At 38.7% G+C, this 15,954-nt stretch overlaps 1 protein-coding gene across 1 annotated transcript in view; it reads right to left on the reverse strand.

Annotated features, from left to right (window-relative positions):
* Nucleotides 1–5,746: 5,746 nt before the first annotated feature.
* The window catches only part of mpv17 (mitochondrial inner membrane protein MPV17), a 58,500-nt gene continuing 48,292 nt past the window's right edge, over nucleotides 5,747–15,954 (reverse strand). Inside the window, exons 6-8 of the mRNA XM_078212965.1 lie at nucleotides 12,338–12,370; nucleotides 10,910–10,962; nucleotides 5,747–8,278 (exon numbers count right to left, since the gene is read on the reverse strand). Coding sequence (XP_078069091.1) covers nucleotides 8,209–8,278; nucleotides 10,910–10,962; nucleotides 12,338–12,370 — 156 coding nt within the window. The 3' untranslated portion in view covers nucleotides 5,747–8,208. The remainder of the gene's footprint in view (nucleotides 8,279–10,909; nucleotides 10,963–12,337; nucleotides 12,371–15,954) is intronic.

Here is a 15,954-nt window from a genome sequence, read left to right on the forward strand (position 1 = left end):
GCGTATCTGGATTGCAAAAAGACATTTGATAAGGTGTCATACAACAGGTTAATAGGCAAGGTATAGTTCATGGAATTGGGGGTAATACATTAGCATGGATAGAGGATTGGTTGATAGTTATAAAGCAGGGCATAAATAGAGGGTTGTCAAGTTTGCAGGCAGTAACTAGTGGAGTGTTGCAAGGATTAGTGCTATTTACAATCTATATTAACAATTTAGATGTAGAGACAGAAAATGCAACTAAGTTTACTGATGATACAAAGCTAGGTGGGAAATTAACCTTTGGGGAGGATACGGAGTCTACAAAGTGATATAGATGTCTTAAATAAGTGGGCAGCAAGATGGTATATGGAATATAATGTAGGGAAATTTGAAGTCACAAGAACAGAAAAGCACAATATTTTTTAAAATGTGTGAAACTTGTAAATGTTGATGTTTGAATAGACTTGGGTGTGCTTGTACAAGGAATGCAGTAATTATCAGACAATAAGGCAAATGGCCTTTATGGCAAGGTGATTGGAAAACAAATATAAATAAGTCTTGCTACAATTGTACAGGGTTTGTTGAGCCCACATGTGGAATACTGTGTGTAGTTTTGGTCTCCACATTTAAAAAATATACTTACATTGGAGGCAGTACAATAAAGATTGATCTCTGGGATGAAAGAGTTGTCCTATGCTAAGACGCTGTGTAAATCGGGATTATATTCTCTGGATTTTAGAAGAATGAGAGCTGATTTTATTGAAACCTACGAAATCCTGAAGGGGCTTGATAGTGTGGATGCTCAGAGATCATTTCCGATGGTTGGGGACTCTAAAGCCCAGGAGCACAATCTTAGGGTGAGGGATAGATCATTTAGCACTGAGATGAGGAGAAATTAAAGTGAATCTTTGGAATTCTCTATTCTGGGTTTGTGGATGCTCCATCATCAAATACATTTAAGGCTGTGACAGACAAATGTTTGGTCTCTCAGGGAATTAAGAGATATGGAGAGTGGGTGGGAAAATAGAGCCGAGGCTGAGGTTTAGAGGGAGTGTGCTGAAGACAGAAAAGCGAGCTAAGATTGGGAGAGCTTAGGTTTAGACACAGTGAGCTGAAGTTGAGAGAGCGCGGAGGTTGAATGGGGGAAAGAGAATGGAGGACTCTTGGAGGGTTGTGGGTCAGAAGGAGATTGGGGAAGGAGCGAGGGCATGGAAGAATTTAAAGTTTCTCTGAATGTCTTATGCTGTACTGATTCAGCTATCTGGGCATCCAAGAAATGGTTATGCCCCAAATTCCTTATTCCATGCAGAGGTTCTCTCATTTAATTACATTCTGCATTTCCATCCCTTCATTATTCATGGCTCTATTTTATAATTGTAGTGTGCAAACCAAAAAGTCACATTTATTACTTTCCATGCAAGTTAAACATTTGTGTTATTCATATTGATTTGCTTATGTTATTAAGCTCTAAAGGAAATCATCATACAGACCAGGAAGATCATTGACTCAGTTGGTTAACATTGAGTTTACAGTTACAATCCAACATGATGGTCTAATTTCATTGGGTTAGAGGATGAAGTCACCCAGTGTTCCTACTCTTCATTGACACTATCAAGATGTACTAGCTAGAAATAATTTCAGTGGTGATGACCCTCATTTAGGACTTTAACTAATTTTGCAAAAACACCTATATTTAAGTTGGGCAACACTCAAATTTTATGCAGAGGAGCTCACTGCATAATTTTCATGCAAATATGTTTGTGGCAAAATTTATACAGGGGCATTTTAAATGCTAATTTTATTTAAATAGGAATCAAGGGCATTGCAGAGGTTGCATGTTTTTATTTATTCATAGGATGCAGGCATCAATGGCTAGACCAGCATTTGTTACTTATGCCCAATTGCCCTTGAGAAGGTAGAGGTGAGCTGCCTTCTTGAAGTGCTGCAGGAACACCCAAAGTGCTGTTAGGAAGGGAGTTCAAGAATTTGACCTAGCACCTGTGAAGGAATGATGGTATAGTTACAAGTTAGAATGTGAGACTTGGAGGAAAACTTGCAGGTGGTGGTGTTCGCATTTATCTGCAGCCCTTGTCCTAAGTGGTAGGGGCATCAAATTTGGAATAAGCTCTTGAAGGATACTTGGTGAGTTGCTGCTCGGCATCTTGTAGATGGTACACATTGCTGCCACTATGCAATCAGTGATGGAGAGAGTGAATGTTGAAGAAGGATGGGATGCCAATTAATCAAGTATGCTGCTTTGTCCTGGATAGTGTCCAGCTTTCGAAGTGTTACACTCATCCAGGCACATAGAAAGTATCCCATCACACTCCTGACTTGTAGAAGCTGGACAGGCTTTGGAACTTAATTGCCATTTAATTCTCAACCGCTGATCTGCTCTTGTAGCCACAGTATTTATATGGTTGATCCAGTTCAGTTTCTGGTCAATGGCAACATGTTGATAGTGGGGGATTCAGTGATGGTAATGTCATTGAATGATGAAGGATGATGCTTGTTCAGATGGTAATTGCCTGGCACTTGTGTGCTGCAAATGCTACCTGCCACTTGTCAGTCCAGGCTTGGGTATTGCCCAAGCCTTGCTGTACCCTGCACATAGACTGCATCTATGTCTGAGAAGTCACAAATAGTGCAGAACATTGTGCAATCACCAGCGAACACCCCTACTACTGACCTTTTGAAGGAGGGAAGTCCATTGATGAAGCAGTTGAGATGGTTGGGTCTAGGACACTATCGTGTGGAAGTCCTACAGCGATGACCCAGAGCTTTCATGATTAACCTCCAACAACCACAACCATGTTTGCTGATGTTTGAGAGTAGACTGATGGGAGGAATTGACCAGGTTGAATCCATCCTGCTTTTGTGGACAGGACACACGTGGGCAATTTTCCTCTTTTTTTTCCCCCCCAGTTTTGTAGCCGCATTGGAAGAATTTGGCTAGAGCTAAAACACAATCTTCAGTATTACTCTAGAATGTTGTCAGGGCCCATAGTTATCCAACGCCTTCAATCATTTTTTTATCACGTGGAGTGAATTGAATGAATTTAAGATCTGTGATGCTGAGACATCAAGAGGCTGCAACTCCGTCAGCCTTGACGGCACTGATGTACCAGTCGACCCCAGATTCAGAATAGGGATATTTGCATAACCTCCAACCTTCAGTGAGTTCATAGAATAGAATCACAGAGTCCCTACAGTGCACAAGGAGGCCATTCGGCCTATCGAGCTTACACTGTCAACAATCCCACCCAAGCCCTTTCCCTGTAAACCCACATATTTACCCTGTTAGTCCCTCTGACACTAAGGGCAATTTAACATGGCCAATCAACCTAACCTGCACATCTTTGGACTGTGGGAGGAAACTGGAGCACCCAGAGGAAACCCACACAGACACGGGAAAAATGTGCAAACTCCACACAGTCACCTGAGGCTGGAATTGAACCCAGGTCCCTGGTACTGTGAGGCAGCAGTGCTAACCACCCATCCCAACTGTCTACCACCATTCATGACTGGATCTTACAGGACCGCAGAGCTGATCCATTGGTTGTAGGATTGCTTAGCTGTCTAAAGTTTGCTGCTTCCGTTTTTGTAATGTAAAAATGAGGTTGCTTTTGTTAAGTTGTGCAAATAAATTGTTCATTAGATGCCATCATTTGTTTGGGGAAATTTACATCATTGCAGCTTATTTTATACACTCCAACGTCATAGATAGACTGTTGCCTACATAACGCTTGAAAGGCACATAGGAAATGTAATAAAATAAATGGCTGCAAACGTTTTACTACCTCTGAAGCAAAGGAAACTGCTCAAATTCAAAATCAAACCCCTAAATTATATATTTTTGTCAGAGCAGATGAATGCAGTAAGTCAGATATTCACACAGTGTCTTCAGGTATTTCAATTAAGACTTTTTGCACAAATTTGTTCAAAGTGAAAATTATAAACAATTAGATTGCTGTTTCTGTACATAGCGTGACCAGTTAATAAAAATAATTTTTCAGAAGTCACCATTGCCATCCGTTGGTAGAGAATTGTTACATGGAAGATGGATCATTTCTCAATTGGAATGGATTACTTTAAATTCAAAACTCAGTGCGATACTTAAAGCAGGATACATTTGTTTCAAAGTTCAAATAGCATCATCAGGTTTTTTAAATTAATGATTCAATATCTGTTTTTTTACTATAAAGCTAATATTTTTATTTTATAATAGCAAGTTAATTTGTAACTAAACCCCTCCCACAATTCTCTGAACATCACAAGTCTAAATATATATTTCAAATTAAAAACAGATCATTTAAACTATTTAAGATAAAACCATTTAAACTTGCATCTTATTGCTGTCCAAAATGTAATAAAATATTTTATTTTGATAGTAAAATGTTCAGTAAATGGTCCCAATTTTGGTCTCAGATCTATAGCAGGTTGGTCAATTTCAAAGTGACAGCAGAGGCAAGATAAAAGGCCTCCAATAGAAAAAAAAATATCAGACAGGGTTCCTGTTTGTGATCACATTTACTGAGCTTGGCTGGGTGTTTCTGAACATCAATAATACACTGCATGGTCAGTCTGCCAATACGCACTGCCTGGAACTCATTCTGGAAAAATGGACAACTGAGCAAGATTCAGGAAAGCACAGTCATCTGTGGAACAGCGACCTGATCTAAATGAATGGAAGGGCCCAAGTTTAACTCTGTACAAGTGGATGAGTTTTGAATCAGGTGCAATGGTTTTAGAAAAGGACAAAGAGTGCAGCAGATCACAAAAAAAGGACATCTGTACATAAAATAAAGATCTGATAAGTAAAAGAGTCAATGATGTAGTTAGACATACAAATTAGGTTGAAAACAAACACACCCAGATCTCATGAAAGCACTGAAAATGCATTCAAAAGCATATTAAGATAATATTTGAATATAGCATTTTTGGAAAACAGAGCTATATTTTTTCTTGATGCATTTTGTTCACATTTGTGGTGCAAAGACTCACCACATCCATTACACAATCAATGTGGCCAAGCACAGTGGTGACATACCGCTACATTGATTCTGTAACTTAGTGCTAAACAACCTCAAATGTTTGATAAATTGTGATCCCAGAGGTAAATTACATCATACATTTAAATTTACATTAAATTACATTTAAAACACACAAACAATGCAACTTCAGGGTTTAACAGGGCTTCACCGTGAATTGTGAGCATTTGTGAAAGTTAATTTCTCTAATTCTATCTTCCCTTTCCCAATCTTATCCTAGCCCTCCTCCCAATTGAGCCCTGGAATTACATTCCCGCCTGTTTGCTCCCATCTCCCAATCCCTACTTTCCAATGTTTCCAGTGGTGAAAGGGTCAGTAACCAGAGGCAATATAAGAAAAATATTTGTTTTGTACAAGTTATGATGTGGAACACATTGCTTGAAAATGGTGATGGAAACAGATTCAGTAAGAACATTCAAAAAGGAAATTGTACAAACACAAAAGAAGAAAAAGCAAGGAAATGAAACTAATGGGCAGCTCAGGTCGAATAACCTCCATCTGTGCTGTCTCATTCTATGATTCTCATCCAAAACCTATCTTTTTCTGCCCCCAACCTCTTCTCTAAAACACTTCTGCGCACTCTACTTCTTTCCAAGCCCACCTCATAGAAGTTATTGTAAATGCTTCCCCGTCCTCAAGCATTAAAACTCTCATTCTTGTTCTTTGTCGATATGTTATGCATTTTCAATAATTCTTGGTTATTCCATGTTTTCCAATGTTTAGCTTTTATCTTTACCATAAGCTAATTATCCAGTTGCATCAATATGATACTTTACAAAGTAAACTAAAATTGCTGAGAAGAGGAACATGTTGCCGAAGATTTTCATCTTGCACTCATCAGGACAAACTCAAGAATGCCAAATTTCAAACGATCACAATTTAAACTGCAGGAGAAAAGGCAACTTGTCACTGATTCAACGAGGTGTTGCCATGGAGAAAGTAGCAGGCTTCCCAAGCTTTCTGGCAATTCATAAATCATGCCACTGCAATGTAGCAAATTCAATTTTAAATGAAGCAGTCTAACATCCGTGACAATGTTAGCTGAGAAATCTGTGAATTTATTTTCTGTTTTTGTCTATCACAGGCTTACCTTCGAGATGCAAGTGGTATTTCCTCCAAATAGGGTGCGGCTATCAGTCCACAAAGATATTCTGCCTACCATAAAATTGAGCAATATTGTGAATGAATTTCGGTGCCAGTGCAATGTCAGGTATGTAGGCCATTGTCCAAAAAGTTGGCTTATTGAATCAAACAAAATGTTCCATCAGTTGTTAGAAATAAGTGGTGAACCAGCCTGCACATGGAAAACCCATGACAAAATGTCTACTATTAGATGTCATGATTGTTCAGCAAGTGTTGTCTGAATACTATACTAACAACTAATTTAAGATAATCAGCTTGTAATATATATGGCTCATTTACACTTGCTAGAGGTAACATACCCAGAGGCTTTGGGAGCCTGTAGTTCCCCACTGCTCTCTTCATGGAAAACCTGACTTTTCTCTTCCAGTATAATTTGTTGTGATCGTTTGAAATTCATCATTCCTGCAATTTTTCTGAGTGCAAGACAAAAATGTTTGACAACATGCCTCTCATTGCAGCAATAGTCAGGCTCTGTGCTACCAAGCCACAATAAACTAAAATTTGTACTTTATGTGCAATAACAAAAATACTTTGCATTAGGTATAAAAGTTTTACAACACTTTCCAGCGTAAAGGTTTTGATTGATTTAATAAGGATCTAGAATTCTGAACTGCTAAATCAGTTAATCCAAAGGGATCGAAGTATTAGAGGTAAAATACCAGTGAATTCTATTTCCAAGAATGCCCAAAATTAGCCTGTAACATTTGCCATGCATGTCAATAAAATTTAGTACAGTAGTTGAATCAAGTTTTTAAAAAACTGGCATAATTTCTAACTGAGTGATATGAGTGATTACTGTGTAATTAATTGCAGAGTTGAATATCCAAACGCATCAATGAAGTTCCTGTACATTATGACATATAGCTTACGTGGCTCGAACACTGTTATAGCTTATGTGGCTCTATGTCATAACTGGCTCGAGCCACGCTGTTAGAGCCACGAAAGCTTTATATCATAATGTACAGGAATTTCATTGATGCATTAGAGCATGGTTCTAACAGCATGGCTCTAGACAAGGTGTGGTGTTCATACCATCAAGGCAGGTTACTCCACTGCATGGAAAGGTCTGCAATAAGAATTGCTGTTAAATATGGCTTAAGTGTAGGGTATTTAAGTAAAATTAAGAAAATGAAAAGCACAGAATTTACAATTTGCAACAGCTGTTAAGTATAAATGGTTAAACTAAATATTTCTCCAAAAAAAATACATCATTGATGCCTATTCTCAATTTTATCAGAGGCTAAAATTATTTTAATATACCTATCCAGTGGACTTTATTCCTCTCTTTGTATTATTTGTAGCTTTGTACCTAGCACCTGGACAGGTTAACTTCAAAACATGTTTATTAGTTTCATATAATTTCCCCCCCTTCCAAAATGTTCAGCGAATTGGCATCTATAATAAGTTAATCACTGGTAGAAACCTACACCCCTGGGTAATCAATTAATTTTAATCTGAAACTAGCTATTATTCATAAATCAAGGTAAGGAAGGAGTCACATATACTGAATATATTGCGTAAAATAATGGCTGACAATGAATTCCTACATTTCCTACATTACTGTTTCAAACTGGTCGAAAACTTACGCATCTAAAAATGTGTACTTCATCTCAAAAGGCAGATGCGTATAAACTGAGCTGAGACTTAGTTTCACATAATTATTTTGTGCACATTCAGCAGTGTAGTGATGTTTGTCAGTGAAAGGAATTTGCTGAAGTTTTTCAAGTTCAGATCTTCCAGTTTTTTCCCTGGCAAGCGTTAACCGTCGCATTCACGTAATATACTGGTTTCTTCATGTCCGAGGCGAGGGAGAGGAATTGCTATTTCAGCCTTGGACATCGGTGGCATATAAATGTAGACAAAGCTGGGTGGCAGAGCAAAGTAAATCTCCCAACATTGCCTCAGAATAATTGCAACAGCATTACACTACAATATTAACATTTTAGTAAATAGAAAGATCATGTCAAGTAGTTCAACAAATCCATCTGTCTTTTGCCAGGGAATGGAAACACAATAATTACTCAGATAACTTTTAGATTTTGTTTGCCATCCACGAGAGGTAGGTATTCCACATCAGTGCAACAACCTGAATAAGGGGCAATCTGTGGAGAAAAAAAAAATTGTGAGCGACATAAATAATTTTAACAATTTGCCAGGACGAATGAATTTTAATTTTTAATAGTTTTCTTTTACGTTGAAAAATCAGGCAAGTAAGAGGTGCCTGGGAAAATAATTTGTAGTGAAATAGTAATTTTCTGGATGGCAGTGGCTATTCTGATGCATATGAACACAATATGGGAAAAATAATGCTAAGGCACATGTGGAATTAAATGCAGAAATCAGGAAATTGCTGTCTGAGTTACCCCATTCCTTTAGAAGCTTCACTAAGCGGTACCTTATCAAAGCACTGTCACTGAAACACATGCATGGCGTTGCGGTACTTACTAGATATCCACTAAAACAAGGCAGAAAAATTAGGGCTGCTCCAATCCAGTCGAAGTGTTTAACAACAAAATAAGTGCTAATTACTACCAAACAATCTCTCTGAGCACTGAAAATTAACTTGGAAGAACGGAGAAGCATTTTCTCATTTTAATTAGACAAATTAAGTTTTTTCTTTAAACCTTTCTTTGTCTCTTTGATCTCTCTCAACCCCATCTTCTTGTCTCTTTCTATTTCACATTCTTCACGTGATTTGGTAATTAATTAAATATTCTGACTTAATTTAAATGAAGATTCCCCAGACTCTGCCTGTCCTGTTAAGGTGTCTTCAATTGGACTGGTTAAGGAGACAGTCACAGTTTCCAACTCTGTTCACTCAGGTCCCAGTTCCCTGTAGAGGGTGCTGCGCTCTTTAGGATTCCTAATCACAAAATCCAGTGCAAAGACCCATGGAAAATCTTTGGCCAGTGTAAGTGTGATGAACTGCTGGCACTGCTTGCTCACTGCAAATTCTGGGCCTTAGTACCAGTGGAATTTATGTAAAAGCAACTATTCCCTTCTATGGCAGTGGAGGAGGACTGGTTTCTTTGTGTGTCGTTCACTTAGAACTGTACACATATTAAATATTTTAGACCTGTCGGATAGGCCAAGCAGTGGAGGGTGCTCAGAGCACCAGCATACAGCAATGTAAGATAAAGGCTTAATTTCTTTTGCCAATGAGCTTTTCATTTGCTGGGTGCTGTGTGATGCCACCTCTCATAAGCACTATTTCGAGGTTGTTCTTGCACACCTCCCAGTGGCTGGTCCATGGTTGGAACAGTGAAGAAATGGAATGTCACTGTTTACCCACAAACCTAGTTTGGGATCAGAGGTGAAATGAAGAAAAGTAAAACTTGAAAGCATCTGCCAGTAAGTAGCAGCATATGAACAACAATTCCACGGTAAATCAATTAATCTTGCATAAATAAGAACATTTTATTAAGCTAATGCACAAGATATATTTCTCCCAACCCAACTTTCATCCTATCTATGGTTACTTTCAGATGTATTAGAATTACTGAAAAACTTTCACGTTACAGTTTGAATACTTGATGAATTATTTTCTTGTAGCTTAGAACAATTGGAACCTCTGAACTGTACACTGCTTGAAATGTATAGAATTCTAACAAGGCTGGACAGACTAGATGCAGGAAGTCTAGAACGAGGGGACACAGTCTCAGGGTATGAGGTAGACCCTTTAGCACCGAGATGAGGAAATATTTCTTCACTCAAAGGGTCGTGGACCTGTGGAATTCTCTACAACAGAAGGCTGTGGAGGCTAAGTCACTGAATGAATTCAAGAAAAAGAGGTAGATTTGTTTTTAGATTTTGATGTCATCAAGGGGTAGGGGAGAAAGCGGGAGTATGGCACTGAAACAGAAGATCATATTGAATGGTGGAGCAGGCTCAAATGGCCTACTCCTGCTTCTAGTTTCTATATTCCTGCCAGCTAAAGGGCGTGGTAACCAGAATGTTAGATTAATTTTATTAGATAATTCATCAATAAGGCCTCATTTTAATTAATCACTTCACACACTTTTACCAGATCCAAACCTGACCCCTCTGAACAGACACAAGACCTTTGGACATAGTATAGTTAGGGAACAAGCACAATTTCTGCTGAAGTAAATTGTTGAGCATGCTATTTTTTCCAGTTCATAATGTAAACACTTGACCTTCAGGATAACAGAATATAATGTCAACATTTAAAGCGGTGTTTGTGATGCAGGCTTTGATACCACCAACACTTTTAGCTGGCACAGTTTACAATTGGACCAGGCCATCCAGAGGGAAATACTTTTCTATCTGTTACTTGGGGCAAAGGAGGGGAGGACCAAAAGACGGATGCCAAGCAAGGGAGGACGCTCCAGAGGTGGACGGTTCTACATTCGCACTTGCCTGACAATGCCAGGAATTGTTGCCCATCCCTAATTGCTCTTTGAGGGGAGTTAAGAGTTAACTGTGGATCTGAAGTCACCTGTAGGTTTGACCTCGTAAGGACAGCCCAGTGACCTTACCACTATGTCACCATCAACCCCTTATTATACAGGTTAATTTCCATTTAACATGCAGCTGCAGGATGTTAAAACCTACAGCAGCACACTGAAAATCCTGTCTGATAATCAGCCAGCTTCAGAGGCAGACATCCCTTACACCAGGAGCTCAGACTAGAAAATTAACACCGTCACTTCTTGTTAACTCTCAATGCTTTGGATGATTATAACTCTGGAAAAAATTAACTTTTTATTTACCTGTAAACTAGTGGTACAAAGTAGAAATTTAGTACTTGTACAGCTGGCCATATCTTCAAAAGAAAAGAAAAAGTTAGTTTTACAACTTTTACTAGAAAACTAGATTTTAATTTGCATGACTGAAAACAAAATCGTGAGGATGCCTTCTACTGTGGAAATGATCAATATCAAAAATCATATAATGTTACACATAATTCGGGAGCAGGCTATTTGGTCCAAGTGGTCTGTGCTAGTTTATTGGCAACACAAGACTACTTCATCTTACCCTATCAACAATTGCTGGGATTTGTTACAATACAAAGAGGGAACTAGTGAAAAACATGGGGAAGAATTGAAGACGAGGACACAATAGATGAATACAATTTATAGAGGCTTGCTGTGATAACGGCATTACCATAATGGGAAACTTTAATTACCATAAGGTAGATCGAAAGAAGTTACAGGCTATGGTCAACATGAAAAAAGGGTTCTTGAAGGTTGCAGGAGGACAAGTGAGTAACCTGCAGGTAGCGGAATGCTTGGGAAATAATGACCAATGAAATTCATGTTAAAAATAAACAAAGGAATTGATGAAAGTTGCTAAATTGGAAGTTAGCTAATTTTAGTTGGATGAAAGGTGGCCAGATGAAATAAAAACAGAAAACCTTAAACAAGTAAAAGTAAAGTTTATTTATTAGTGACAAGCAGGCTTACATTAATACTGCAATGAAGTTACTATGAAAATCCCCTAATCGCCACACTCCGGCACCTGTTCGGGTACACTGAGGGAGAATTTGGCATGGCCAATCCACCTAACCAGCACATCTTTCAGTGGGAGGAAACCGGAACACCCGGAGGAAACCCACAAGAATGTGCAAACTCTGCACAGTGACACAAGCAGGGAATCGAACCCAGGTCCCTGGCGCTGTGAAGCAGCAGTGCTAACCACTATGCCACCGTGCCGTCCTGTTGGAGAAGGTTGCATCTATTGAGAAGCTAGTAGAACTTTTTGGGTGTTCAGCCCTTCAAAAAGATGAACATATATTTATAGAGAAACTTTAATGTAGCAAAATTTCCCACGACACTTCACAGAAACATTATCAAACAAAATTTGATGCTGAGTCACCTAAGGAGATTTACGGGCAGTTTCACACAAGCTTTGAGAGACTGAGAGGTTTAAGGAGGACAATGTTCCAGTGTGTTGGTGCTTGACTGCTGAAGGTAAGGTCACCAGTGGTGCAGCAATGAAAATGGGATATGGAAGAGGTTAGAATTGGAGGTGCATGGAAAGTTTGGGAGGGTTGTAGGGCTGCAGTTTACCCTCAGCCTCTTTTCTCAATGGGACTGCAATTCTAGTTACAAGGATGGAAAGGTAGTGAGCTACATTTTGGAGTTGACAATACCACTTACATACTCAACAGAAGAATTGAAATGGATGCTATTACTTACATAATAGTTTGATATCAATGTATCTTTGTAATCCTGAAAAAAAAATAGTCAAAATCATTTGCTAAGATTACAGCTTAAATCTGAACGTTGCAATATTAAATTGTGGACACCTTGGGGTATAATTCCAAAAGGCGAACATATGTGTAGAAGTTCTCAACTTGTACACTTGAGACACATACGAGATAAAGGCAAAATACATCTGGTTAAATGTTAATTCTAATGTTGGTACTTCGTTTGCCAAGGGGAATTTACGTAACTCTCAGAAATATAAAATCTACAGAGAACAGATGGTCTTATTGGATTTTGACATGTGTCAGCCATGTCTTAGTGGTGATACTCAACTGCAAGTTGAAAGGTCATGGTTTCATTCTCTACTTCAAAGATTTAAGCCTATAACCTAAGCTAGCACTTTACTGCAGTAGAAGACTTTAAACCATTTGCCCTCTCAGATAGGTGCAAAAAATTCCACAACACTATTCAAAGAAGAGAACAGTGCCGCCATGACTTGGCCAACATTTATCCCTCAATCAACATCATCTGGTCATTCATCTCATTTGTATTTGTGGGACCTTGCTATATGCAAATTGACACCATAACATAATGAGGATTAGGCAATTCAGCCCTTGGCGCCTGCTCCACCATTCAATACTATCATGGCTGATCTCATCTTAGCCTCAATTCCACTCTCCTGCCTGTTTTCCATAACCCTTCAACCCATTATGAACTAAAAATGTCCATCTCCTCAAATTTACTCAATGTCCCGGCATCCACTGTACTCTGGGGCGGTGAATTCCACAGATTCATGACTCTTTGAGAGAAGTCATTTTTCCTCATCTCGGTTTTAAATCTGTTACCCTTTATCCTAAAACTATAACCTATTGTTCTAGATTGCCCCACAAGAGGAAGCATCTGCTCGACGTTTATGGACTTTGATCCCAGCATGATTCAGGAGAAGATCATCCCATTGGAACAGTTCCCTTCTTCCCCAGTACTGATTAAATGTCCCATGAATTCAAATCCATTTCTCCCACACCAACCTTAGGAGGCATGCATTTACCTCTTTAATCTTATTGACCCCATGCCAATTAGCTCGTGGCTCAGGTAGTAATGCGGAAATTATTAACTTGTTGGTTCTGCTTTTTAATTTAGCCCCGAGGTGCTCATGCTCCTTCAGCAGAACCTCTATCCTTGTTCTACCTATGTCATTGATGCTTATGTGGACCACGACAACTGGATCTTTACCCTCCCACTCCAAGTTCCTCTGCAGCCCAGATGAGGTACGAGTCACAGCAGGAAATAGGAATTTAGTCTTAACTTCCCAGTTGACGGTGCTTTAGGCCATCCCAAGATTGTGAAAGGAGCTGTACAATGCTATGTTTCTTTGTTCCTGTACTTCACCATTAAAGCAAAGGATACCTCTAAGTAAACATGCAGTTAAGGTCAAACAGGGTGTATGTAGGTGTATTGCTACAATATATTAACTTTACTATAGCATAGTAAAAAGTGCTATATAAATACCACTTTTGAAAATATTTTCCTTATGATTCATTTGCTTGACAATAAATCAATAGTAACCAAACTGAAAAAAACCACTGAGCAATGGATAGATCAAATTGTTATCAGTCAAACACACCAACGCAGAATTTTGTTCCCTTTACTCCTGGACCACTTATTAAGCAGTTGGGAGACGTTGCCCAGTGATTTTTCAATGTGATGCACATTTCCCATCAACTCTCATCATTTCCTATCTTCTCATTAACGAGGGAACCAAGTTACACTAACAAGTCATGCTGTAATTGCATTCTTCCACCTGTTACTGCAGTAGAATACACTTGTGTTGTGTCCCTCAGCTCCTCAGTCAATGTGGCATTCTATGTTACTTCTCAAAATTAGCACTGTTTCTAGCGTAGTATTTAAACTCCTTCTATAAAAAGTGGCAAGTATAAACATTTATTGAAAACAATAAAGAATTGTTTTAAAAAAATACCTAATCAATGTGTTTCTCCCTTCTCTTTTACTCACTTGCTGTTATGTAGTACCCAACTTTATTCCATTTTCTCCCTTCATCTTTCAGATTAGACCTGAACCTTTTCTAGATCGATGTAAAAAAAAAAATCCTATAACACTTTTTCAGAATATGGAACTAACATTGATCCATCAACATCAGCAAAATAGAGTCCTCAGTTACCACCTCTGCTGTTGGGACCTTGGTGTGCAAATTGACTCTCAAAATTCCATTCATTGGCTGAGCACGGGGATGTAAAAGATCCTGTATAAATACCATTTTAAAAATATTTTCTTTAGGATTTCACTTTCCTGACAATAACTCAATAATAATCAGACTGAAAAAAAATCACCGAACAATAGATGGATCACATTTTTATCAGTCGAACACACCAGAGTAGAATTTGGTTCCCTTTGATCCTGGACCACTTATTAAGCAGTTGGGGCACGTTGCCCAAAGATTTTCCATTTATTCCATGAACCAAAATTTAAAAGGAGATCGATGGATGCAAGTACTGCCTTGATGCAGCACTAATCCACACAGATCAGAATATCTCAGATTCGATTTAGTCTTTGCTGAGTTAGTTAATCTCAAACCAGTAAGCTCTGCTTCTCTGAAGGATAGAGGGGAGAAATGACTCGGGCTCCCAACTCCTAATACTATCCAGTGAATCTCCTGGGGTAAGTGTATGACATTGAGTCGGGATACTGCTACCTCAGCTGGGATAACTTCCACAGTCTTGAAGCATTCTCTATCAAAAAACTATCATCTGAAAGGAAACCAGTTTGGCAAGGTACTGAATGCTACCATAACCTGCAGGTAAGTAACCAAATTGCTGCATCTGCCAGCGGCAAAGAGAAAATCAGAGGTGGAAAAGAAATACCCAATAGCACTTTATGTATTCTGCTCACTTAACATAGTGGCTTTGGTTTTCTGCTCAGACAATTAAATAATTGACATTGTTAAGCATTTACAACTTTAAAAATACTTGGCACCAAAATGTGATCAGATTTGTCTTGCAGGGTTGGAATGCTTCCTGCTCTGACATTTTACATTCTTCAGAACGGTGGTCATTGTTTTGAACTTGTATTGAGAAAACATTTGACAAGAAACAGTGGTTCACGATTTGGGATCATACCAAAAATCATCAACACATTTTGTTCTAATGAGGGGAGCTACAAAACAGCAATATAAAAATCATATAAATGTAGACTTGGGTAAAGCTGTATTAAAATCTCAGGAAAACAAATTAAATATAAAGATGCAGCGCTTGCAATTGGTGATGTTCAAATACTGAATGTACCATATTTTTTTCATGGTTTTTTGACACAGGCAGAAAAGTAACACATTGAACATGTGGACATGAAATTTGTCTGATACAAATTCTACCATGTCACTGACTATCTTTAACACCTATAAATTCTACTTTTCGGACGTCAGCAGCTTCTTCTGTGATTTACAGTTTACATATCCAGGGCAGTATTATCAGTATTCTTAAGGGCGAGGATCTGGTTAGCTCAGTTAGCTGGATGGCTGGTTCGTGATGTGGAGCGACGCCAACAGTGTGGGTTCAATTCCCGTACCGGTTGAGGTTATTCATGAGGCCCCAGCT

Source organism: Mustelus asterias, chromosome 5 (genome assembly GCF_964213995.1).
Source record: "Mustelus asterias chromosome 5, sMusAst1.hap1.1, whole genome shotgun sequence".
NCBI classification, from domain to species: Eukaryota; Metazoa; Chordata; class Chondrichthyes; order Carcharhiniformes; family Triakidae; genus Mustelus; species Mustelus asterias.